This window comes from Macrotis lagotis, chromosome 1, assembly GCF_037893015.1.
Source record: "Macrotis lagotis isolate mMagLag1 chromosome 1, bilby.v1.9.chrom.fasta, whole genome shotgun sequence".
Taxonomy (NCBI): domain Eukaryota; kingdom Metazoa; phylum Chordata; class Mammalia; order Peramelemorphia; family Peramelidae; genus Macrotis; species Macrotis lagotis.
The window spans coordinates 847,961,825-847,989,235 of record NC_133658.1 but is presented as its reverse complement, the minus strand read 5'-3'; the positions used below and the strand labels follow the sequence as shown (position 1 = coordinate 847,989,235).

Below are 27,411 nucleotides of genomic sequence, written 5' to 3'. Positions count from 1 at the left end.
AGGAGGTGGTTTGGGGGCAAGTCATTGTAAAGAATGTGGGAGAATCAATAAGCAGCATCAAAAATCTAGCTGAGATTAGTTACAAGGACTTCAGTTGGACCTGACAGATTTCCTTTAGTAGCATTCAATAACCCAGAAAGAAAAGCAGAGAAGTTTAAAGAAATCTAAATGAGAGTCAAATGAGAAAAAAAAATCAAATGACATTTAAGGATAAAACTAACAGAGGACAGAAAACCATGAGAAAGTTTTATAGTTTCATAACAAATTCACTGTCAATGATAGTGTAGTTTTCTAAGTGGATGGAATGATAGTGGACATCATGAAAAGTATTCAAAGTCTAGGAAGATTTTTTTGTAGCTAGAAAATGAGTAACATTGTTAATATAAAAAATAGCACTATACATACTATCATATTACTTAAGATTCAATTAACTTCAACTTTGCAAAAAGGCAATTGGATACATCTACTACTAGTGGACAAGGTTCTCAATTTATATCTTTTGTACTGCTACTTATTTTTTATTTGGAAAATCTGCCTTCTGTAAAAGCCTGTTCCTTCTGAATCCAAGTAGCTTGGATACAAGTAGCTTGTACTTAAAGAACCATGAGTGTGGTGGTATATGTCTATGATGACTGCTACCAGGAAAGGTGAGATTAGTGGATCTTTATCATTCTAAATCTATGTGAACTATGTATAGTATTTGAGAAGTAGGTTGTCTTGAAAATCATGATCTCTTTCTTTCTTCAAGTAGTTTCCAACCTAATAAGAGATATAGAGTACAGGAAAAACGTCAGGCAGTTAAACAAACCATATACACGAGTGCTAAAAGAAGGTCTATGTCTTATAGCTTTTAAAGGACAAGGAACTGTTTTGCTAGAAATATGATCTAAAAGTTTCTTCTAAAAACAAAAAGTTATTGGACCCTCACATTTTAGTTTATTCATCCAATATTTATAAATCGTTTATATTCTTTATTATGTTTTTGGGTAAATGTATTATTATTACTTTTTTGCCTACAACACTGACTATATTTAAATGAATGGAAATTATCTAATAAATTACCTCAAAAGTAAAAGAATTAAAGCTGGAAAGAGCAATTGGGCAGCAACATGGTGGCAAACTAAACACTTTCTTCAATCTCCATGACGTCTCAAACCCCAATTTTTTCCATGGTCTACCACAGGAGTGGGAAACCTTTTTTTCTGCCAAGGGCCATTTGGATATTTATAACATCATTCGTGAACCAAACAAAATTATCAACTTAAAAATTAGCCTGTTATATTTGGTCAAACATTTAATTAATTCACTCCTAAAATGTTTCTAGATTTATTGAATTTGAGTTCTGCCTGAAGTTGCTGTGGCAGTTAAAAACTAAATGATTTTGCAAGTCTTATTACAACCCTTAGTCTTTGACATCCAGAATTCAAAAACAGGTAAAGAAAAAAGACCCAATTCCCAGAAACTGATGCTCACTGACCCTGAGTCCAAAGTTTACCCCTATACTTCATTCCCCTTTCCAGTGCCACAGAATCTTTGGTTATAGACTATGGAAGTTTGCTCATGGTCTTTAGAAGCAAAGAAGTCTACTCTAGGTAGAGAACAAAGGAAGAGAGGGAATGATACAGGTCATTAGGACAGGAGGCTATGCATGCGGAGGGCTATGCAGCATTCCACCAAGCCTGAAAGAAAGAGTATAGTTGTGACCATCCAAAAGTCTAAGTTTGGGGAAAAGACCTAAGCTGATGAACTATGAAGTACCTAATGTAGGAGGTGAGATGCTTTGAAGTGCAGCTCCCAAGGAAATCACAATTATAGGGGATGAAGTCAAAAAGTGAGTAATAAGGAAGATAAGGGGGTGGGAAGAAGACTGAATGTCCCAAAGATTTTGGAAAGAAGAAAACTGATAGCCCTTGAACATAAACAGATAAATCAACAGGAAAAATGGCAACAGCAGAAGGAAATATGACCTCCAGATCTGGTAAATGGGTTTAGGCATCTATGAATAAATACTGTAAATGAAAGAAAAATGATCCAACACTTGATGAGATAGAGGACCCTGTGGAATTTGAGACCATAAAATGACAATAATCTTTCTCAGGGTTTTAAAAGAAAAATAAGAACAATGAGAGCAAATTATGTCCTACCCAGCAAAAATAATGAATAGAATAGAAAGACTTGAAGAAACAAAAGAGAATGGCAGACTGGGAATGCAAAAACATAAAAGTGAAGGACATCCTAGAAGAATAGAAACAAAAAAAAAGTAATAGTAAAAGAAAACATGCTCACTAAACAAGCAAAATATACTGAACTTAAAGACAGGCCACACAGACACAATCTAAGAATTATAACAGGTCTTCTAGAAGAACATGAGAGACAAAAAACCTTAACACTATAATAAAGAAAATAATACAAAAGGACTATTTAGAACCTCTAAACATAGAAAATGAAATTCCAGTTGAAAGAATTCACTGATTACTTCCAGAAAACAAAACAAACCTGAAGACTACAAACTCCAACACACACAGTGATTAAATTTAGCAATTCAATTCAGAAAAAACAGAATTTGCAAATCATCAGAAGAAAGTTCTTCAAATACAAAGGAAAGGACATTCAAATAATCCAACACTATTCAGTACCCATCAGAACAAGGAGGGAATGGCTGTGTTCTAAAGAGCAATGGAGTTTAGAACGCAAATCGGAACTTCACCACAGAGGACAAAAGACCTGGACATTCAATAACAAAGAGTTAGAAACATTTTAAGGAAAAAAAAAATAAAAAACTGAAGAGATCTGCCTCTCAAACACCAAAGATATAGAAATACAGGAGAAGTAAATAAATGTTCTATTAAATACAAATAAGGAGAAAAGGGTGACGGCAGAAATTTGGTAGAGGCAACAGTGAGGCAGCAGACAAGGGGCATTATGGATAGAACTGGGCAACACTGTACAAGTGAATGCTTCTTTTGTGGAACTACATTACAACATGGGAAGTTACATGAAAAGGTGGGAGGGTAGCAGGGAGAGAGGAGAAAATGATGAATTCGGGTCAAATGGAGGGGATAACAATGAGGTGAAGAGAGAGAAAAGGGAACTAACAAAATTCAAAAAGGAAGAGGATATCAAATGAGAAGAGGGGATCAGAGGTGAGGGGAAGAAAACCAGTGGAAACAGGACCACCTTAAAAAAATTAAAGTAATTGAAGAAACATAATACTGTGTCTTCAGTAAAAGAAGGAACTTGAAATGATCAAGCTTATTCTCACACAACATTAATGCAACTAGAATAAGAATGAAAGTAGTAGTTAAATTGGAAAAAATTTATGAATCAATTTATCTGATAAGAGCTGGAATACCTAGAAATGTAAATAATTAATAAATTTATATAAGTCTACTATCTATTTCCCAATAGAAAATTGGTCAGAGGATATGTCAAATTTTCAAAAGAAGAACTGTAAAGTATTCACAAACACATGAAAGAATGCTCCTAATCACTAATAATAAAAGAAAAGCAAATCCAAACAACCCCAAGATTTCACTTTATACTTTGCAACTTGGCAAAAAATGACAAAAAATTTTAAGTCAGAGTTGGGGGGGAAGGGGTTGTTGGATGGGAGGCATATTAATACACTGTATGTGGAACTGTGAAATGGTACAACCATTTTGAAAATCAAGTAATAATTATGAAAATAAAGTGACCAGGGGCGGCTAGGTGGTGTAGTGGATAGTCTTGGAGTCAGGAGTACCTGGGTTCAAATCCGATCTCAGACACTTAATAATTACCTAGCTGTGTGGGCTTGGGCAAGCCACAAGCCACTTAGCCCCATTTGCCTTGCAAAAACCTTAAAAAAAAAAAGAAAAGAAAGTGACCAAAAATGTCCATATCATCTGAGTCAGAGACTCCATAACTGTACTTGTACCCCAAGAGAATCATTGATTGGAAAAAAATAAAAATACTTCAAAATATTTATAGCACCACTTTTTGGGATAGTTAATAATTAGAAACAAAGTAGATGCCCATAAAATGGGAAATGACTAAACAAATTGCAATATATGAATATAATAGAATATTACTATGCTATAAAATGTAACATAAGTAAGAAAAAAGGAGCATGGAAAGATCTATATGAACTGACATAGGGTGAACTAAGCAGAGGCAAGAAAACAGCATTTTCAGAAACTATAACAATGTAAAAAGAAAGAACAATGACCAAAAAAATGTAAAGGCAGCAAAATTATAAAGATTAAGGAGGACTCAAATGAAGAGAGATGACACTCCAAACTCATCTTTTCATAGAGGAAGGAGGTCCACAGATGTTACATATTGTACATGTTTTCAGACCTTTCTAAAGTATTTATCAGTTAGACTGCCTTTTTTTTTTCTATCTAAAATTTTATGATAGTTCTCTGGGAGCAAGAGGCAGGGGTGGAATAAATGGGAAATTATGGTCATATAAGAAACAGAAAATGTCAAAAATTTAAAAAAAATTTAAAGCTGGAAAGACTTTTTGAAATCCTATTCCCACTTCTTTATAGATGAGTTAACTTGATCCTTGTCACAAATTTAGTAAATTGTACTGTCAGATTTCAAACTCAAGTCCTCTGACTCCAAATCTAGATCTGCTTCTAATACACTAAGCTACCAAGCAAATGTTTTATTCTACTTCTCATCACATCTCCTGGAAGTACTAAGATCAGAACCCAGGTCTTCTAATTCCTAGATCAGTGCTACGTCAAATATAATGAACTATGTGAGGGAAGAAATAAAGGTGGTATCTGAGCTTAGCCTGAGCTAAAATAAAAAATTCTAAGAACTAGAAATGAGTAAGGAATACATTTCAAGTCAGGGGGATGGCTTGAAGATGAGCAGGAAATAGATACTGAGTTCTTTCAAAAAAGAAAGTCTAAGCAATTTTATCTTTATGTTTGATTGTTTTGTGCCTTTCCTTATGACCCCAGTGCTTAGTACTAGTACATAACAGGTGCTTAATTATGCTTGTTGACTTGATGTTGGCTGAAATTATGAATAGAAAATGTATTTACAGAGTCACTGACTGACAAGACTGCTAAAAATCCTAACTGATGGTTTAGAGGGATCAGCATGCCACAGGGTGGCAGTACTTCTCTAGGGATGAAAAAAAAAATCCCACTTACTTTACTATTTAGCTTTGCAAGTTTTTTGAGCAGAGAATCATAAACTTTATGGTTCTTCTAAAAGCAGTTCCTCTTCCTGAATCACTGACATTCTTTGCAGCTTCCACAGTTCAAATCCAGGAGTCTGGGAGGAATAGAGGCAGCTTCTGTGTTTCATATTAAACCTGAATAAAATCATAGGATTTAGAACTGGGAGGTCATCTAGTTCAACCTTAACTTTCAATCACTCAAAAACAAATTGTTTTACTAGTGTATTTTATTTCTGGAAAAGGAAAAAAACAAATGAAACCCTCCCCTGTTCCAGATTGAACTTTTTTTTTTAGGTTTTTGCAAGGCAAATGGGGTTAAGTGGCTTGCCCAAAGCCATAAAGCTAGGTAATTAAGTGTCTGAAGTTGGATTTGAACTCAGGTTCTCCTGACTCCAAGACCCATGCTCTATTCACTTCCCAACCTAACTGCCCCCCAGATTGAACTCTTACAAAAATTAACAATCAAAAAATGACCAATATAGTGACTGCATCTTAGAATAATTAGAATAATATATCCTTGTAGATTTCCTCTTCCTTTCCCCTGCTTTACCTCAATTATGCTGAGGAAAAAACTAGGGCCAAGAAAGGGGAAGAGACTTTTCCAAACATGTATAATATGTAACAGGGACAAAACAGAGCTCAGATTTAAACACTGATTCTAAATTTAAAGACAGAGCCTTTCACACTTTCTCCATAGTGTGAGGTGGGTCACACTACTCCCCACATAAAAGGTACAACTTTAGGTGACAGTAATAAGGATGCAAGGTAAAAAGAGGTGAATTGACCAGATCCTTTCCATTCCGGAGTCAGGAAGACTCATGGGCCTGAGTTCAAATTTGCCCTCAGATACTTAGTAGCTCTGTGATCCTGGGCAAATCACCTGTTTGCCTCTGTAAAATAAACTCCAGTTTATTTTGGGATATATATTTTGGGATATTTAATAATTAGAAACAAAGTAGATGTCCATAAAATGGGAAATAGCTAAACAAATTGCAGTATATGAGTATAATAGAATATTACTATACTATAAAATATAACATAGATGAGGAAAAAAAGAAGCATGGAAATCCCTTCAGTATCTTTACCAAGAAAACCTCAAATGGTGGTGGTGGTAAGGGGGTCACAAAGAGTCGGCCATGACTAAAAAAACAACTTCGGGCCTTTGAAAACCCCAAAATTAAGTCAAAAGGTCTAAGAGTTCTATGTGTGGGGGGGTGGCTAGGTGACACAGTTGGGAGTCAGGAGTCCCTCAGACACTTAATAATTACCTAGCCGTGTGGCCTTGGGCAGCCACTTAAATCCCATTGCCTTGTAAAAGAAACTTAAAACAAAACAAAACAAAAAAAGTTCTATATGGGCCCTAGATCCAAGGAGATCTTGAAGAAATTGCTTCTAGATGGAAGAAATCTGCACAAATGAGGCTTCGTCTCAGAGTCTCCAAAGAGAGGATTCTGAGTCCCAACTTACTTTGAGCGGAGAAAACTGAAGAAGTCCCCAAAATGGGTCCCCAAAAGGAGAAGCTTTCACTTAGGAAAGACGTCTCATAGGGAGGCGCCGGAAGGAACCCCCCCCCCCAAAGGGCCTCAGACAGACTCTGGAAGACCCATCGGGTGGGCCCTAAACCCCACGGGGAGGGGGCCCTGGATCCGGTCGGCCTTGACCGGGGAGCCCCGCCAGGGTGGACCCCTAGACCCAGAAGGCCTAGAAAGCGGGGCCGGAGCCTCGGGGAGCCCTCCCAAGTTAGGCCTAGGCCCGGCAGCCGCCAGGAAGCCTAACCAAGTCGGGCCCGGGGCCGGGGAGCCCCACCAAGTTGGGCCTAGCCTCGGGGAACCTGGCAGCCTTGGGGCTGGACTAGGGAAGACCCCCGGAAGCCCCGGGCAAGCGCAGGCGCTACCTCAGGCCCCGGCCCGCCTCCGGCGCCCAGCCGCCTTTAGGCACGCGCAGTCGCGGCCCGGAGAAAAGTCAAAGGTCACCACGCCCGCCGGCGGGCGCCCCGGAAGCCCAGGCTCGCTGCGGGACAGCGCCCCCCGGCGGCTCGCCCTCAAAGGGCGGGGAACCGGTGCGCGCCAAGCGCCGCCCGCGAAACCCGAGGAAGCCCTCGGAGGCGCCAAGCGGGGGGCGGGGTCTCGGTGACGTAAGCAACAGGGCTGCGCGGATTGGACGGGAGTGGCAGAGGAGGGCCCTCCACCCGGACTGAGCGCGAAAGCTCGAACGGCTGCTAGTGGCGGGAGCTGAGGCTGCGGAGACGGGGCAAGTCGGGGCCGGCTCCTGGCCCGGGCGCTGCCGAGGACGGCGCTAGCGGCCGCGGCCGCCCTGTTAGCTCTCCCAGGCGGAAGCTCCCGTGCAGCAAAGGCCATGGCAAGCGAGGTGGCGGCCGAGGTGAGTGGGGGGCTCCGAGCCGCCCTTCCCCGGCGGGGTGGGGAGTGGTGGGAGTGGCGGAGGCTGCGGAACTACAAATCCCAGCATACCCCGCGACTCCAGGGAACTACGGCTCCCGGCTGGAGTTACTTTCTGCCTATGTCCAGTGACAGGGTTTGGATTCCGTGGCGGGTCCTTTAGGAATATAAGGGCTGCCTCAGAGGGTGCTACGACTTTGGGTCCGAGAAGCGGGTAAACGTGGATTCGGAGTCAGAGCGCCCCGATTGGAAATCCGCTTTTGATACTTCTTAGTTGTGTGACCTTTGCCCCCAGTCTTAAAGTGTCCTTTGAAAAAAAAGAGGAAAAACTCTAAAATTCCATCTAATTATCAGTCCTGCTCCCTATTTTGTTGAAAATTGCAAGCGCCTAGGACCGTAGATTTAAAGCTGGGTGGAGTCACTGAGGTGATCTAGTCCAACCCTCGCGGAAGGTGAGGCCTAAGGAGATTAGGAGATTTAGTGACGGGAAAGGGCTTCCCTGTAGACTCTGTCTAGGTCAAACCTTATCTGAAGGAGGATCCCCGCTTAACCCGCCTGAAAAGTGCTCCTCCACCTTCCTGACCTGTCCAGGGCTTAATTGTGGACAGCTTTTTTTTTAACTTCCTTTTCCCATAGTTGAATCTGCCGCTTTCCCAAATTCTACTCTTTTCCTTCAGATCCGTCCCCCAAACTAATGAAGATAAACCTAATCCTCCCATATGACAGCCTTCAAATAATCGAACTAGTTTTGTCCCTATTAAATGCTCTTTTCCCTGAGCCAAAGCTTGTGCAGCTATTATCTTAATTGATTCTCTTTACTCACCAGTTGATTCTCAATAACAATGCTTATTATTCTGAAGCATGTCTTATAGTTGAGGAAACTGCATGAAGACGGGTTAAGGGATTTGCTCTTATATTTCTGAGGTTGGATTAGAATTCAGGCCTTCTCCACTCTACATCCAGCCAATCGGATGGCTCAGTAGCAGTTTTGCATTTTATTCTGTCTGCTTTGTTTTCAGTTCTTTGCTATTACCAAAAAAGGTGTGACTATTAAAGATTCTATAGGGTTGAGAAATTAGGCATTTATATTAGTAGTTACTATATTAGTAGTACTTTGTTTTCAGTTTGTTATTATGGGAAAAAAGTGTAACTATTAAAGATTCTATAGGGTTGAGATATTAGGCATTTATTTTAGTAATTACTATATTAGTAGTACTTTGTTTTCAGTTTGTTATTATGGGAAAAAAGTGTAACTATTAAAGATTCTATAGGGTTGAGAAATTAGGCATTTATATTAGTAGTTGCTATATTAGCCGTGCTGTGTTTTCAGTTCTTTGCTATTATGAAAAGTGTGACTATTAAAGATTCTATAGGGTTGAGATATTAGGCATTTATGTTAGTAATTACTATATTAGTAGTACTTTGTTTTCAGTTTGTTATTATGGGAAAAAAGTGTAACTATTAAAGATTCTATAGGGTTGAGATATTAGGCATTTATATTAGTAATTACTATATTAGTACTTTGTTTTCAGTTCTTTGCTATTATGAAAAAAAGTGTGACTATTAAAGATTGTATAGGGTTGAGAAATTAGGCATTTATATTAGTAGTTGCTAGTATACGTTTGGTTAGTTCTCTTGAATAATTATACCATCTACAATCTTTTCCAAAAAAATTTTTAAGAATCTTTTATTTGAAATATCCTGAATATCTCCTCCAGATTACTTTCAAATTGTGACTTTTATTATTTGTTTAGTCTTGCTGGTATAACATTTTTTTAAGAATTTCATTTTCCTGAGTGCCATTTATGTCTCAGTAAGCAGCATATTTGATACTAAATTAAGAGTTCATATAGGGTGGTTATATTGTAATTGATTATGAGAATACCATAACCATGTAAAATGGTTATGAGAATACCATAGCCATGTAGAAATGCTGGCAGATCTGTTCCATTTTATTTATATTTGTTTTCCTTCCAGTTTTATGAACTGCACTTGGAATAATCTTTTTAATTTGAATCAAATATCAATACTTCCCTAAGACTTTCAAGCAGTATTTTCTGAGCTAATCTTCAGTTATCTTTCTTCCTAAGAATTTGCAAGTGTTCTTATATTACTTGACTGTCTCTGCTTGTCAAGGAGACAAAGTATTTACTAGTTTTGTTTTTAAATTTTCAGGCTTTATTGTTTCAGTTATTGTTTTATAGCAATTAAATTTAATTGATTAAATTAAATTTAAAACAATTGAATATTAAATTTAAATCAATTAAATCTAAGAATGGTAATAAACCATTTATGTCTTTATTTTTTATCTACAATAAAAATTCTTTGTTTGCAAAGCACTTTACATTTTAGCAGATTTGATCTATTATCACCCCCTTTTTACAGATGTGGGAAGTTCACAGGCACAAAGTGATTTTCCCCATATCGCACAACTAATAAGATTCTTAAGGCAGGAATTGAGCATGGGTTTTCAAACTTCTTGTCCTGCAATCTATCAGCCACCAACTCTGTTTTTCTTTTTTCTTTTTTTTTTCCAGAACTAACAGTCAATTTAAATATATTTTAGGTTGGAATTCTTGTAAATCCATATTACCCTTTTTCTAATTACCTTGACCTTTGTTCTAATTCTTTTTTTTTTGTTTTTTTGCAAGGCAAATGGGGTTATGTGGCTTGCCCAAGGCCACACAGCTAGGTAATTATTAAGTGTCTGACGCCGGATTTGAGCCCGGGTACTCCTAACTCCAAGGCTGGTGCTTTATCCACTACACCACCTAGCTGCCCCTTGTTCTAATTAATTCTTACAGCTGATTCCATCAAACAAGCATTTGTGAAGTGCCTACTATGTGACAGCACTGTGCTAGGTGTTTTAGATCCAACGACAAAAAGAAAAGAATTCCTGGCTTCAAGGACCTTGAATTCTGTTGGGGAAAAACATACATAACCATATACAAAATATATTAAAATATAAATTCAAAATTATACTTAGTAACTAGTTGCTTCCAGAAAGTAGGGAGTAGGCTACATCAAACCAATATTCTGAAAGGATTATGCATTGATTTCATAATAGCCTCAGAAAGTCAGATTTCCAAGATTACCTAGTCTAATGTTCTTTCTTCTTTTTTTTTAGAAAAATAACTTTTGTCTTTCTTTGGTCTTTATGTTAGTCACTTTATCCTTTCTTTGGGAAAGGAATAACAAGCAAAAGTATCCAATAAAGTGGTCCTGTTTGGTAAAGTATACAATATTCTGTTCTAGTCACCATCCCTTACCTCTCTGCCATGAAACAGAAATGTGTTTTAATAGTGGCTCTATCAGACTGTCTTTGATTTTTCAGTTATTTTTTGTGATCGTGTAATTTACATTGCTGTAAATGTTTGTCTTTTATGTGTATGTTTTTCTTAGTTTTTATTTTTCTCTCTGCATCAATTCATTAAGATCTTTCCATGCTTCGAATTTGATCATTTTTTATTGAACAATAATCCATTACATTAATTTACCTTAGTTTTTTCATCCAGTTCTAAATAGAGTGGTACCCATTTTGTTTCTAGTTCCTTGCTATGACAACGTGTGTTGCTCAGAATATTTTGGTATAGGTTTGTCCTTTTCATCTTTGATTCCACTGAGGTATGTACCAAGTATTGAGATAACAGGTTCAGTCATTTTTCTTAGATAATTATAAATAGGCATTGGCACAGTGGATGAAATTCATGACTTGAGAGTCAGGAACAATGTAATTCAAATCCGACACTAAAGTGACCCTTGGGTAAATCACTTAACCTCTGCTTTGTCTACCTCAATTTTCTCAGCTGTAAAATTGAAATAATAGTACCTTACCTTTCAGCGTTCTTGTAAGAATCATATGAGATGATATTTGTAAATTTGTAAAGCATTTAGCATATTGCCTGGCATGTGGTTTTATATAAATGCCATTGACAGTGATGATTATGATGATGATGATGATGATGATGATGATATCCAAAGATGTTTGACCAATACCCAAGTCCCTATGAGTTTGCTTGTCTTCTCACAGTCCTTCCAAAGCTATTTTTATCTTTTATCATCTTTGCCATTTTGCCTTGTTGTTTCAATTTATATTTCTTCTATGAAGAGATTGTTTTCATGTGGTCACTCTGCAATTTGTTATTTGAAAATTGTTCATATTGTTTGATCTATTAGGAAATTTGATGATAATTAAATGTTTGTGTCAATTACTTCTATATATTACATTTCAGACCTTTTTTAAATGATGTATTTGCTGCAAATGCTCTTATTTATCTTCATTGATTTTTTTGTATAAAACTCTTTTAATTTTAAGTAGTGAAAGTTGGCTCTGATTTCCTGTAGGTTTTTTTAATTAAGCTCATCCCCTAGCCATAGTTCTTAAAAGTAACTGATTTCATTTTTTAATTTTATTTCTTATGATGTGATCTTTCACATTTATATTGAGTATCCATTTTGAAATTTTTGTAGTATTTTATCCAAGATGTAATTCTAAACCTAATTTTTGTCAAACAATTTTCCCAAGAATTTTTGTCAGAAAGGGAATTCTTTTCATAAAAATTTATTTTCATGGGTTTGTCAAATACTGAGCTGCTGCTTTCAGTCACTTCTGTTACTTGATTGTCTGGTATGTTCTATTGGGTGTGTGTGTGTGTGTGTTTGAAACCAATACCAAATAGTTAATGATTACAGCTTTACAATATAGTCTATGATTCTGTGATTCTTGGCCCTTTTTTATTCATACTTTTTCTCTTCATTCTCATCTTAATGTTAGGTCTTTTGATCTTTGAAATGGATTTTATTATTATTTTGCCTAGTTCTAAAAGTTATTCCCTTTGTAGTTTAGTATAGCACTGAATATGTAAATTAAGTTAGTTAATATCATTTTTATTCACTCAAGAACACTGATTATCTTTTTAATTAAAGATTTAATTTAAATTTCCCTTTATTTTTGTAATGTTTTTGTTTGTAGTTATATTGATGGAAATCTTTCATACATCCTGTAGATTAACTCAGATATTTTATATTTTGGGTTTGTATCTTTAATGGAATTTTCCCTTGACTTTTGTTAATATATATAGAAATGCTAATGATTTTTTAAGTTTATTTTGTTTTTTGCAACATTGCAAAACTTATCCCAGGTGTTTGACAATTCTCTGGTCTTTTGTAGGTTGACTTTTATATTGTATACAAATAAGGATGATGCTGACTTTATCTTTAATATGTAACCTTTAATTACCTAGAATTATATTATTATTCCTTTTTGTTTTTGCAAGGCAGTGGGTTTAAGTGACTTGCCCAAGGTCACATATTTAGGTTATTATTTAAGTATCTGAGACCAAATTTGAACTCAGGTCCTCCTGGCTCCAGGGCTCTATACACTGTGCCACCTAGCTCCCTCCAATTATATTACTTTTAATTTGTTGCTATAACTGGCATTTCTAAAATTATGTGAAATAATTGTGGGGTGAAGCACCATCTTTGCTGGAAAAAAAGCAAATACTTATTCATAATTTAAATTTTTTTTTTTAGTTTTTGCAAGGCAATGGGGTTTAAGTGGCTTGCCCAAGGCCGCACAGCTAGGTAATTATTAAATATCTGAGGCTGGATTTGAACTCAGGTACTCCTGACTCCAGGGCTGGTGCTCTATCCACTGTGCCACCTAGCCGCCCCCATAATCTTAAATTTAATATTTGTTCATCAAAGGCAGAGCTTTTTCCTGCCTATGATTTTTTTTAGGTTTTTTAGCATAATAGAATTCTGTATTTTATCAAAGGTATTTTCTTCAACTATTAAAATAATCATGTTTTGGTTTGTTTATGTGATAGATTATGCAAAATGTTTTCCTAATGCTGAATTATCCTTAATACCCTGATGTTAAGTCCAGTTGGTCATAGTGAATTATTTTCTGCAAATGTTGCATCTTGTGACGATTTTATTTGCAATTTGTGCCAGTATGTATTAGTGAGATTACTATTTAGTTTACTTTCTCTGCTTTTTTTCCCTCTCTGCTTTGGGTAACAAGAATATATTTGTCTCATAAAAGGAGTTTGGTACAATTCCTTCTTTCTATTTTATTTTGATAATATTTTCTATAGTAGAGGTACTGATTGCTTTTTTTTTTTAAGTTTTTGCAAGGCAATGAGGTTAAGTGGCTTGCCCAAGGTCACACAGCTAGATAATTATTAAGTGTCTGAGGCCAGATTTGAACTTAGGTACTCCTGACTCCAGGGTTGGTGCTCTATCCACCTAGCCACCCCCAACTAATTGCTTTTTAAATGTTTGATAGAGTCCATCTATACTCAAGATTTTTTTCTTTAGCAGTTCATTTATGACTTGTTTGATTTCTTTTTTTTCTAAGATTGGATAATATACTATTTCTATTTTTTTGGTGTGGGTCTTTCATATTTTTGGACACATGATTTCTTTTGACTTAATTTTTCTGGTACATAATTACATAAATTGATTTCTGATGATTATTTTTTCTTACCTCTGTTGTAAATTCATCTTGTTTTTTATTTTTAGTAATTTGATTTATTCTTCTCTTTCTTAGTCAGGTTAGCCAATTTATCGATTTTATTGGCCTTTTCAAAAAACCAACTCTGAAACAAAATTATTTTTTAACAAACAGTTTTTATTTTATTTTATCCTTTTTTTGCAAGGCAAATGGGGTTAAGTGGCTTGCCCAAGGCCACACAGCTAGGTAATTATTAAGTGTCTGAGACCGGATTTGAACCCAGGTACTCCTGACTCCAGGACCCATGCTCTATCCACTGTGCCACCTAGCCACCCCAACAAACAATTTTTTTAATTCACATTTTTCTCTTTTCTCTAATTTCCAAAACTCTTTTTGTACTTGTTTTCAATTTGCCAGTTTTTTTCATTTTCTCATCTTTTTAACTGCATGGTCAGGTTCTTAATAATCACTTTTATTTTGTTAATGTGATTTATGATAGACTCAAGTTTTCTTCTGAAGGATGCTTTACTTATGTCCAGTACCCTAATTTAATATAGAAAAATTGATATTGAGAGATAGATTGAGTCATATAACTGATTTATGGCAGAACTGGAAAAGGGCCCTAAAATGCTTATTCTTAGTCCAGTGACCTTTGAGTTCTTAGTTAACAACCTCCTCAAAGAGTAAGTTGTGGATACTGTCATCAGATTAGTTAGTGTCCACTGAATGACAGCCTCTCAGGATTCTTTGCATACTACCTCACACATAGTAGTCACTCAATAAGTATTTGCTGTTTTAAATAACACTGTCTAGTACTTAATTAGTGCTAGATGAGAAAACTGGGACTAGAGAGGATGTGATTTGACCAGGGTCACATAATAAGTATTTGAGTTAGAATTTTAATCCAGGTATTCCAGATCTCTTGTTGTATTATTTAGTTGCCTAAATTAAAGGTGACATTCTTGCCATCATTCAAATGAAGTTACTTTCTCTGGGGCGGCTAGGTGGCACAGTGGATAGAGCATGGGTCCTGGAGTCAGGAGTACCTGGGTTCAAATTCGGCCTCAGACACTTAATAATAATTACCTGGCTGTGTGGCCTTGGGCAAGCCACTTAACCCCATTGCCTTACAAAAAAAGAAAGAAAGAAAGAAAGAAAGAAAGAAAGAAAGAAAGAAAGAAATTACTTTCTCCAAAGGTATCAGTGAGAGGAGGGGTCAGATAGGAGAGTGAGAAGCATTAGAATCTAACTTGTCCATCACTTTTCCTTGATAAAGATCTAGAAAATGAACCATACCACATTCTGATTAGGAAAGCAAAGAAAAAATCAGTGTCTTTTTTTCCAGTTTAGGCTAGATTAGGGAGGAGATCTGCAGACAGTGGAGATGAAACTGGTCAAGAGTATATATAGAGAACTGAAACAGGGCACCAGTTAATAAACATGGGGCAAAAAGGGATACCAGGTGATTCTCAACAAGCTGAGGAATGAGTGAAAGGTAAAGTCAAGATAGTAGATTAAGAAGAAACATTAGAATCTAGTTCACTCATCACATCTCTTCGACAAAGATCTAGAAATGTGTCCAAGCTGCATTTATTTTTGTTTCTTTGCTTGCAGATTTTATGTCTTGAACTTGCCTTTTGGCAGCTCTGTAACCCATTACCCTGTTAATGGTAATAGATCCGTAGTAGAAAGGAACAGTCTGGGGCATTATAATTAACTGAGTATTGAGTAAGGAATAAGTTCCGGGAGCTGCTTGGCTTTGATTCCAGGAGCAGAGTGCAGCTGCATCCCAGACCTAAGGGAAGTATACAGTTTACTTGTTCTGTCTGCAAAGCTTCTCAATGGGCTAATAGTGACTGAATTCAGCAGCAATCTACTGAAACTCTCAACCATGCCCAAACCAGTGGGCCCAAAACTCTGTCAGGAAATTATAAAACTCAGGCCAGGAGTCCAGTGAACTCTTTTACCTCTGATCACAGCACATTCAGAGCACTGAGAGTTTATAGGCTTCCAGCACCAGAGGGATGTAAGAGGACAGAAGCTCAGGCCAGAAGTATTCAGAGCCTAGAGGTAACATAAAGTCCTTAGTCAGCTGAAAGATTGAGCAAATAAGCAAAAAAAGTATCTGACCACAAAGAGCTATTATGGAGACACCAAACTCAAGACATAAATATGGAAAAAGAGCCTGACTAAAAAAATTCGCAAACAAAGCAATAAAGAAAAAAGCATCTCTCACTTGTAACTTTGGAGAAAACAATTTCATTTAAATGTTAGCAAGAATGTCACAAATTTAATTTAGGTAGCTAAATAATGCAAGAGTTTTTTCCCAAAAAGTTAAAAAATGATTTTAGAATCCATATGGTAGGGCAGTTAGTGCTGCCATAGAGAGTAGATAGAGCATTGACTCTGGAGTTAGGAGAACCTGAGTTTAAATTTGACCTCAGACATTTACTAGCTATATGAATCTGGGCAAGTCATTTAATCCTGATTGCCTTCCCTTTGCCCCCTCCAATAAAAGAATCCGTATGAGAGCAATAGAGAAAAAAGGGACAAAGAAGCAAGAACAAGGAAAGATGTGAAAAAAAGAATTAATATCTTGGGAAAAGAGGTACAGAATCTTTCTGAAGAAAATAATTTCTTGAACGTTAGATTCGACCCAAATGCAATATCAAGAAATACAAAATGATCAAAATACTGAAAAAAAAAGGGAGAAAGTGTGAAATGTCTTATAGGAAAAACAACTCATCTGAAAAACAGATCTAAGAGAGATCATTTAAAAATCACTGGACTACCTGAAAGTCATGCACCGCAACAAAAAGAGCCTGGACATCATATTTCACAGAATCTTAAAAACAATAGCAACCAAAAAAAAAACCACCTTCCTGGATATATTAGAACCAGATGGCAAAGTAGAAATTAAATTAACCCACCAGCATCTACTGAAAGAAACACACAAATGAATACTCCCAGGAATATTATAACCAAAATTCAGAGCTCCTAGGTCAAGGTGTGGGGGCGGAGATACTATAAGCTTCCAGAAAGAATTCAAATACCAGTCTTCTATAGTTAGATTCATACAAGATTTAGCATCTATCCCTTTAAAGGAGTGAAGAGTTTAGAATAATAAAGTGAAGGAAATTGGCTTACAACCAATAGTCATTTAGTCAATATAACATTTATTAAATGCCTACTATGTTCCAGTCACTGTGCTAAGCATTTGCAGACACATTGTAAAAAAGAAAAATAGTCTTTGTCTTTAAGGAGCTTCCAATCTAATAGGAGGAGAAAATACTCAAAAGAAAACTAAAAAGTAAAGGAGGAGTGGAGGTGCCCAGCACAAGGGCATGGTGGACATGCTGAAGTCCAAAATGAATATAGCCAGGGGCAGCTAGGTGGCAGAGTGGATAAGGCACCGGCCTTGGAGTCAGGAGTACCTGGGTTCAAATCTGGTCTCAGACATTTAATAATTACCTAGTTTTGTGGCCTTGGGCAAGCCACTTAACCCCGTTTGCCTTGCAAAAAAAAAAAACACCTAAAAAAACAAAACAAAATGAATATAGCCAGGTGGGAAAGAAGGAGATTTCTGTCCTGTCCAGAATCCTTAAATGAAGGATTTTATGTTTCTGCCTTCCAATCAGAGGGCCAGAGAATACAATGAAGTGTTATATGCAAAGCTGATTAGATCTTACAAGTGACTGTTTTACTAGGGGTATGTTGGAGAAGCCAAAGAAATTCAAAATGAGTGCATTGGCCCTAACCCAAGATGAGGAGAGAAAAGCTGACTATAATCCTACAGTAGGGGGAAAATTATGATATTTAATGAACTAGGAGACTTCCAAGCATTCCTGATGAAAAGACCAGAGCTAAGTAGAAAATTTCTCATTCTCATCTGAACTGGTTAAAGGAAGAAAGAAAACACCAGAACATACATTTGAGTACAGAAACTCACCTTACTTAAATGGGAAAAAAAAAGTTAAAAGAAAAGGGAGAAATACAAAAGAAAGAAGAGAAAGAAAAGCATGAAGAGAATGAGATGAAGAGATAATAAACCCAGGCAGGTTAGGTGATGTCCTTAAGGCAGCTCATGTAATAGGTTGCAGAGCTGAGATCCAAATACAGTTTCTCCCTACAAAACCAAAACACTTTCCACTGTACTATAAAATTTGAATTACATGTATACATGTGTATTTGTATCTCCTTCCAGGATCAATTCATTGATCTATTCTTTCTTTTTTCTCTTGGGATTGGCTACATGCTACAAATATTGGTATGTTGTTTCACTGTTGTTGTTATTTAATAAAATTATTGGTTGTTTCTATGATTTGCTCTTTGACCCACACATTTTTTTAAGATTAAGTTATTTAATTTCCAGTTAATTTTTAACTTTTTATTCAGTGGCTCTTCATTAAATTTAATTTTTATTGAATTATGGTTGGTAGAATATGCATTGAGTGTTTCTGTTTTTCTGTTTTTGTTTGTGAGGTGTTAACTATAAATTTGATATTGCAACAATACCCAAATAAGTATTTTTATGTATAACGGTCTCAGGAAAACTGCTTTGCTAACAAATTATTTAAAAATTTATTCCAATTTTGTAGCTTTCCCTTGCTGTTGAAGATCCCAAACTGAACACAAAGGAAGAAGAAGCAGATTCTGACAGTGGACAGAGCAGCTGTGAAACAGGATCTCCAGGACATTCCCACACAAAAAGCACACCCCTGATTGAAAGAGGTTTGTAATGTTATTGATTCCTTGTTTCCCCATGTAACACTCCATAGTCTACTTACATGGACAGGGTTAAGCATTCTGTTTTTGTTGAGGACACCACCATCCTTCCAATTACCCAGCTCCCTGGTTTCAGAATCACTCTTGATTCTTCCCTTTCAGTCTCCTCTTCCTGACTCCTGTTGCTTCTACTTGCCCATCTTTTCTTAGATGTGTCTTCTCAGGCCTACTGTAATGATCTTAATTGCAGTCCTCTTTTGCCTGGACTGTTGGAGTAAACCTTAATCTTCTAATGGCCTAGGGTCTGTCCCAAACTTTGACTGACTTTCTGTGGCCTCTGAGGTAAAAATACGAATTGTTCTAGCTAACATTTAAGGTTCTCCACAGCTTGACTTGAGCTCACCTTTTCAATCTTGTTTCACATCTGGACTGCATTGAGTTCTCCAGTCTGCCTCTTGCCTCTGGGCATTCACCCAAACTTTTTGACCCCTGTATTGCCTTCCTTCCTCTTCCTCTCCTTCAGAATCCAAATCCTTTTTTTAAGACTGTATAGAACAACTCCTCTGTGGCAGGGTCTTTCCTGTTTCTCTCAGTTGTTAGTGCTTTCCATCTTCAGATTGAACCAGAATTCTTCAGTCCATGCTGTGTCCCTCCTGTAGAACATTAGTTCATCAAGGGTAGGAGATGTTTCATTTTTATGTTTGCATCCTTAGCATTGAGTACAATAGCATGAGTTTGATGAGTATTTAATTGAATTGAGATGTAATTCCCTTTGGAGAATGCCCATATGAATTTTGCTTGGTTGAACAGATATGTTAAGGTTGCTGGGAATCTCTAATTAGATTAGATTGCTGGGCATCAGGAGGCCTAAATTCTAGTCCCAGCCCTACCACTAATTCATGTAATCTTGGTTACAGTTTCCTCTTCTGTATAAATGAGGGAGTTGTACTAAGTCCCTTCTAGCTCTAAAATTCTGTGATTTACAAAACATGTTTGGATGAACTCATTCCAACTACAGTGTAAGAATTGTAAGATTTCATACAGATTAGAAATGTTTTCTACACTGAGCTGTTAAAGTGTGGATAATTACATTTCTCAATATGTGAAAGCTATGTTAGGTTCAGAAAAATGTTTTCATAATGTGGATAAGGCTCAATTTGCTGTGCTAAAATAAACCTTTATGGTAGTTGCAAGATTTCACAAGCTGAAATAAATCTCTGACGCATCATAACCATCCACTTCTGCAGATGAATATTTTGGGGAGGAATGGGGACAAGTCCAAGTGACCGAGAAACATTTTTTCCTCTTTCATTTATTCCAGACTCAGATGAAGAGATCTTTGTGAGTAAGAAATTGAAACGAAGCAAGTTCCTCCTGCAGGACAGTGACAGTGAAGAAGAGGACAGAGATATTCTCCCTCAGAAAACTGACAATGATAACACAGAAGTGGAAAGTGGGGAGAATAAAGAAAACATATATTCGGGGAAAAAAGGAAAAGCCCGAAAAATTTACCAGGCCCTGAGGGACAGTGATAAGGGTGATGTTGGGGAGTACCAGAAGAAACATGATAACCGGATGTTGGCTCCTTTGGCTGAAAGTACCTCAGATCTGGATTCCCAGCCCCTGAAGTCTATGACCCTGCCAGCAGGTACTAGAAAAAGGCTTAAAGACCGTACTCAGGATAAAGAAGATGCTAGAGGAAAAACAAAAGGAAGATCACAGAGGAGGCTTGAGAAGGAAGCCAAAAAGATGGAAGTGATTAGTCGACTGAAAAAAAAGGAAAATAAAAATGAGGTAATTTTTAAAGGCTATTCAGATATTTTTAGGATTTTTTTAACATCAATTTGTATTTTAATGATCTATGTCCATATTTTCGTTACTCCATAAAGACAGGGACCATATGTTCTGCCTATTTTTCCCCTTTGTGACTTAGTGCATTGTCAGAAGACAGATGAGATAGTAAAAAAGGATTGGTCATGAAATCTCAGGACCTGGGTTCTAGTCCTGGCTTGTTGTTCGGTTGTTTTTCTGTCATATCTGACTCTTTGGTATCCTATTTGGGGTATTCTTGGCAAAGATAGTAGAGTGGTTTGCCATTTACCTCTCCAACTCATTTCACAGATGAAAAATTGAAGCAATAAGGTGAAGTGATTTGTCCAGGGTCACACAAGTAAGTAACACTGAGGCCAGATTTGAATTCAGGAAGATGAGTATTCCTGACTGCAGCTCCAATACTCTATCCACTGTATCACCTTTCTGCCCTAATCCTGGCTCTACAATTGAGAAAATCATATCACCTTTCAGGACTTCAGGACTTTGTAAACTCTAAGGTGCTATGTAAATATAAGCTATTACTATAATAGACAATTAGCAATTGAATGAAGAATGCAAGTTAACTTTGAAAAGGAAGATTTTTTTATACTTCTCTTGTGAATTAGAGATCTTGTTTGCTTAGTCAAAGTTCTACCCTAATTAGTTTTAAAAGTAAGCACCCATTAGAGGTGATACAGTTTTCACCAAGCTCTCACTAATTTCTAAGTAAATTTTGGGCAGTTGTTTGTAGCCAACTATATCTTTCAGGGATGGATGTGTGTTGTGAACTAATTAAAATAATTCTTCACTTTGGCAGAGTCAGAGTTGTTAACTCTCAGAATATTAACTTGATCCCTTCAAAATCCTTTTCAGTGGTAGGTTGGGCATACATGAATAAACAATAGATAATGTTAAATGAAGAATGAGCCAAACATGGGTTTTGTTTTTGTTGTGTTTTTTTTGCAATATTACACAGGAAGGTGAAACTAAACAATCGCTGGATGATAGTGGCTGTCTTCTTGGGGACAGTGACCTTTTTGAGACAGGATTGGAGGAAGAAAACGATCAGCAACCAGAAGATGAAGAATCATTGGAATCAATACGAGCTTCTGTGAAAGGCAAAGTTCTAAAACACAAGGTGAATAAAGAGTTAATGAAACCAGGCCTTCCCATCATTCCCAGCCTTTGTTTTCCTTCCTTAGAGTTGAATGTTGATAAAGATTTTTTTTTTAACTTAAGAAAATCATGTGCTGATTGATTTAGGTTTTTCAGCGGTTGTTAATTTTGGAAACTGTTGTACAGGTGTCAGACATGTTAACCCGTCAGGAAACTGGGGCTGAGGTAGTATTGCCATATTAGGACTGACTGATAGCAAGTGTTGCTTCAGATTCTCTAAAAAATGTTAAAATTCTCCCATGGGAATGGGATGGTCATTAGGATGTTTTCCCCAATTTGGTTTGTAAATCACACATACCCTGATAGGAGGCAATCAAAATGTGGTGTTGAATTCCAGCCAGGGGTGTGAAGCTCACAACCCTGACTGGAACAGATTTGGGTTGTTTTTTTTTCCCTAATAAAAACATAGAATCCAGAAAGGGGGAACAGAGTACCTGGCATATACAAGTAGGGTCAAAAGGGGACAACTCTTAGAGAAACCAGGGGAGGCAATAAGGACAGTTCTTCCCCTGAATCCTCTCAAACAGGTGCACTAGTAATAATTATTGCCATATATAGAGCGCTTTGTGAAGTACCATGAATGTGACAGACAAGAATCAGTATTGGAGTCAAAGAAATTTGGATTCTGCCTTGTCAAACACACTAGCTTTGTGACCTTGGCCTAGTCACTTAGCTTCTTGAATGTGGATCTTAAGTTCATAAAGCCCTTTGCAGTAAACTTACTCATTTAGCCCTCTCATCAGTTCTGTGAAGTAGGAGGTGGGTGCTATAGATATTATTTTCTCGATCTTAGAGATGAAGAAGACTCGCTTGTGGTTCCAAAGCTAATAAAATCAGAAGATGGATTTGAATCCAAGTTTGTGACTCCAAGTCAAGTACTCTGTGTACTTCTCCTTTTACAGAGGTTTTTCTGATCTCCTTGGCAGTATAAGAGGCATTTGGAGGAGAAGAGCTGTTTAGGGAACTGCTTTGAACTCTTATTATGTTATAAGCCTTGTTTGGGGCATCAGATTTATTTTCTAGGCATTCTTATGATGTGAGAACCAAGCTATTTGACATTCTTTGGGAGTTTTATACCTATTGAATTAGTTTAGTCTGAAGACAATGTCCAATATGCCTGGGCTCACAAAACAAATCTATCATCAAACTTTCTTGTAAGAAGCCTATTTTCTCAACCCACTTCAACATCGAATCCCTTCAGTCATGTAGGGCCTGGGAGGGCTCTAAGAGACTATATCTAGTAGCTAATAGGAATAGCAAGCATTGATAAGGAATCAGACTCCATGCTGAGTGCTTTACTATTATTGTCTCATCAGATTCTCACAAAAATGAGAGACAGATGCTCTCGTCATTCCCATTTTACAGATGAGAAAATTAAGCAAACCAAGGTGAAGTGACTTACCCATTGTCATCCAGGTTGGAAGTGTCTAGTGACTTTGAACTCAGGTCCTCTTGACTTGAGGTCTGATGCTTTAACTACCAACTTCCCTCAGTTAATTTGACTGACCACCTCATTTTACAGAGGAGGGAACCTGATTATGCCAAAGGTCACATTGTGAATTTGTGAATTTGGGCTTGAGTGGGACTAGAACCAGGGCCTCCCAACCCCCAGTCCAGGGCTCTTTTCCCTGAATCAAGTCAGTTCTTCACTTTTAGATGACTACTTTGCTGTCTTGTCTTTTAGAAAAAGGAGCTGTCTTTGGAAAGTGGGGGCTGTTCATTTGACGATGAAAAGGAGCTGTCAAAAGGAATGATAAGAAAGGTGAAGGAATGCTCAGAAATCAGGTTCCCTTTGATTTCTTCCCATTGAGTCGTTCATTTCTCCTCCTTCATGTTTATTCTGTACAAAGTCCTACAATATTTCTGTGACTACCCCCCCCCCCCCCCCCCCCCCGTTTTCTTTTCTTCCTTGTTTCCTTAAAATGAGAGGCCTCTTTCAGGATGAAGCATCCATCTTTATGCAAAGCACCAACATAGGTTTCTTTTCTCTTTAAGGAAAGGAAGGCAGCCAAACTAAGTAAAGAAGCTATGAAAAGACTACATAGTGAGACTCAACGTCTTATTCGAGGTAATTTATTGAGGCATTGCCCTTTGTGGAAAACACAAGTGATGTCTTTGTAAGGGAATCAGTTTTGGCTCAAGGGATGTTTTCTGACATCCCTATGTCTAATTTTAGTTTATACTGCTGTTCTGTTCAGTATTTTTATTTTTATCAGTAACTTAGTGGTGTACTTAATAAGTTTTTGGATGGCATGAAGCTGGGAGGTAAAGTGAAGTAATTTATATAACTCACATTTATTTAGCACCTTGAGGTTTGTTTGCCAAGTATTTTGCTCACTCACAACAATCTTTGTGAGGAAGAGAATACAAGTAATGTTTACAAGGATCTTCCCTTCTCCCCCATTGTTGGGAAATATGACTTATTACATTGCCTTTTATAGATGAGAAAACTTGAGATAGAGGAACTTTAAGTTATTAACCAGTAAGAGCTAGAATTCAAATCCAAATATGCCTTGCCCATGGTTACATAATAAACATAAAGATCCTTGGGTATGAAACTCAGGCACCTGAATCTCATATCCAATCCTCATTTTACCATAACTTGTTGCCTTTGTGTAGAGGAGGGGACATTGAATTGGAACTCAGGAATCAGTTCTAGTCTTAACATTGCTACTCACTTGTTCTGGACTTAAATGAGTTATTGAAGTTCTTTGTGTATCAGTATCTTCATCTATAAAATAAAAGAGCTGATATGATCTCGCTTTAATTTTATTTTATTCTATAACTCATTGGGATCAGTGGTTCTTGAAGGACATGCCAAGGCATTGCTCTTGGTGTGCCACAAACTGAATGCAGTGTAGCCTTACAGTCCAATGTGCCATGTCCACAAATTGTTTTAATTTTGCACTTGCTTTTTTTTTAAGTTTTACACCTGCATTCTTATGTGCATGTGCAAGTCTCAAGTACATGTATGACTCCTTGCAGCAAAGAATAATATTGTACCATGAGTGGAAAAAAAAAAACCTTGAGAATTACTATGTTAGATGATAGAATTGTAATTTCTAAGGATTTTAATCTAGGAATTGAAACAGTGACCAAATATAATAATATTAAATACAATAATAAAAGTACTTAGCATTCAAAAATTCAGCTTCAAAAGTCTGTGATAGAGAAGTCCTGGCTTAATAGTAGGTCAGATGAAAAAGATTTGGGCTTTTTTTGTGAGTTCAATGCAATTTGGCTAAAAAAAGCTGATATGTGGTCTTAGGCTGTATTGATGTTAGTATTCAGAACCAGGGAGGGAGTGGTCCCTCAGTTCCCATCCCTGCTCAGTCCACATCTTAGCATTAGCTTCAATTTGGAATAATATGCTTAAGGAGAAAACTTGACAAACTAGAGAATGACTTTTAAGCAAGTGACCAGGATACTTGTCCAGAAAGGAGGAATAGTTATAGAAAACGTGAATTTTTAAGCTAGATAAGGGGAGACTTAGATGGAACACATAATCATCATTTTTCAGTCTGGGACATTTTGTCTAGTAAAAGAATGATCAAGCTGATCCAGAGACTGTTGTGTTAGAGTTAGAGGAGGCAGATTTTAATCTCAATCTGGGAAAGAATTTCCTAATAATCAGAAAAAGTCTAAATGAGTTGTCTTGGGAAATAGTGATTTTCCCATTCCTGAAGGTAAAAGCTGAAGCTAGATGATCGCTTGTTAGGTAGGCATATTGTAGTGTAAATTTATGCCTCATGTAAAGTTTGACTGAATATCTTGAGATATTCCATGATCTGAAGATATTCCAAGGTGTGAAGAGTAGCCATTGTGAAACTCCTGGTCACTTAGTATTTCTAGACCCATAGTTACAATAACTTCTCCATAAGAAAGATCCTTTGTTCTCAGACCTTCCCTTTGTTGAAATGATTGTGTCATTTTTTTTCCCTCTCACTGTTAGCTAGTGGGGTTTCATGTGATTATTTACCGTGCATTTGCTTCAGTCTTTGACTTCTTGTTTTTGTCTGCTTTGACAGAGTCCGCACTTTCTCTTCCCTATCACATGCCTGAAAACAAAACCATTCATGACTTCTTCAAACGCAAGCCAAGACCTTCTGGCCAGGGAAATGCTATGGCACTACTGAAGTAAGAGCTCTTTTAGTTTATATAACTGGCTTTTTCTTAAACACACCAGTTTGAAAAGCCAGTTTTTAGGATAAACCATTTCACCCCCAATCCTTCTCCCAAAGAAAAAATTCTCAAAACTGTTGAAAGACTGCATCGTCTAATGAAAGGAGTCCTGAACTCAATGGCATTAGTTCAGATTTTTGAATCTTGATTGGGCTTTGTATTAGCCGAGTCATTCTTGTTGGGCGAGTCATTTCATCTTCATTCATGAAATGGGGGTGATCTTTCCTGACCTACTTTCCTTTTACTGGGTTGTGGATCATGTGAAATAATGATCCACAAAGCACTTTATTAAAGGTTGAGAACATTCCACATTGAGAGTGGGATTCACCTTAGACTGCTTCCCTCCTGACAGGTCATCTAAGTATCAGACAAAGCTCAGCAAAGAACTCAACACCAATACTAACCCAAGTGATAGGAACCACACCAGCCACACCAGAGACTCTAACCAGATGATGGGCCCTGAACCAGAAAGTGAGAAAAGACCATTTCCTTTAGCTCCTGAGGTTCCCCAGACCCCTGCAGACTCTACTGACCAACCTGTTTGTGAAGATGTGACAAAAGATGGACCAGGATGTTATGGGGATCAGGAACAGAAGGAAGACATCACAAGCCCTTCATTCGAGGACATTTCAGAGCATCATCAGGAATCTAGTGTCTTCAGTAGTAAGGGACCGGAACAGACAGAGGCTAAGGCCCCTTTAGCACTTGAACTCAGTGTTATGGAAGAAGAGAATGAGCTACAGGGAAAGGCAGATGAGGTCAGGCAGCAAGCTATGGAAACAGCCATAGTTCCAGCAGAAAAAGGAAGGAAGGTGACACTGGATAAACTTCAGCGACTGGGAGTAGATCTCTCCATTAAACCAAGGTTGGGGGCTGATGAAGATTCATTTGTAACTCTTGATGAGCCTGAAACCAATAGAGGTAATCCTTGCCCTCTTCTGAATAGCACTGTTTGTTTTTTTTTTTTGGTCTACTTGGAGCTAGCTAATGCAAAAACTTTGAAATATCTGTGATGATTTTATTTTATTTGATTTTTGATTTTTGCAAGGCAATGGAATTAAGTGACTTGTCCAGGGTCACACAGCTAGTTAATTATTAAGTGTTGGAGGTCACATTTGAACTCAGGTCCTCCTGACTCCAGGTCCAGTACTCTATCCACTATGCCACCTAGTTGTCCCCATGATGATTTTAAATGGGGAAGCAGGAGTCATTGGAATCAAAAGATAATTCTTAAACCTGTTAGCCGATCTTTGATGCTATTATAGCTGCCCTGGAGTATAGTGGAAGACTTCACATATATAGAAGGCAAAAGAGGGTACTGTTTTTTAAAAATTATATAAACCCCATGTTGGGTATACTCTATATCTGCATACAGTAATAGAGATGAAAGATGGGAGGGGAAGGGATGAATTTTATGTTACTATTGTGCATGTATCCTAAAGATTCTATTAGTTAGCCTTACATTTGTGAAGGGTTTCTTATTT

At 37.2% G+C, this 27,411-nt stretch overlaps 1 protein-coding gene and 1 long non-coding RNA gene across 4 annotated transcripts in view; one reads left to right on the top strand and one right to left on the bottom strand.

Moving 5' to 3' along the window:
- Nucleotides 1-232: 232 nt before the first annotated feature.
- Nucleotides 233-7,265, bottom strand: LOC141508689 (uncharacterized). 2 transcript variants are annotated; one of them, XR_012474476.1, is made up of 3 exons: nt 7,074-7,265; nt 5,151-5,314; nt 233-759 (listed from the first exon to the last, which is right to left on the bottom strand). It is a non-coding gene; the product is annotated as an uncharacterized LOC141508689 (long non-coding RNA). The 2 variants fall into 2 exon arrangements; XR_012474477.1 differs by lacking the exon at nt 7,074-7,265 and adding an exon at nt 6,647-7,067.
- A 203-nt stretch (nt 7,266-7,468) lies between these two features.
- Nucleotides 7,469-27,411, top strand: part of CLSPN (claspin) — a 36,244-nt gene continuing 16,301 nt past the window's right edge. For both annotated transcript variants that reach the window (XM_074217520.1, XM_074217519.1), the window contains exons 1-8: nt 7,469-7,558; nt 18,631-18,763; nt 20,079-20,551; nt 21,546-21,707; nt 23,430-23,507; nt 23,741-23,813; nt 25,774-25,882; nt 26,280-26,848. In XM_074217520.1, coding sequence (XP_074073621.1) covers nt 7,535-7,558; nt 18,631-18,763; nt 20,079-20,551; nt 21,546-21,707; nt 23,430-23,507; nt 23,741-23,813; nt 25,774-25,882; nt 26,280-26,848 — 1,621 coding nt within the window. In that variant the 5' untranslated portion in view covers nt 7,469-7,534. The remainder of the gene's footprint in view (nt 7,559-18,630; nt 18,764-20,078; nt 20,552-21,545; nt 21,708-23,429; nt 23,508-23,740; nt 23,814-25,773; nt 25,883-26,279; nt 26,849-27,411) is intronic.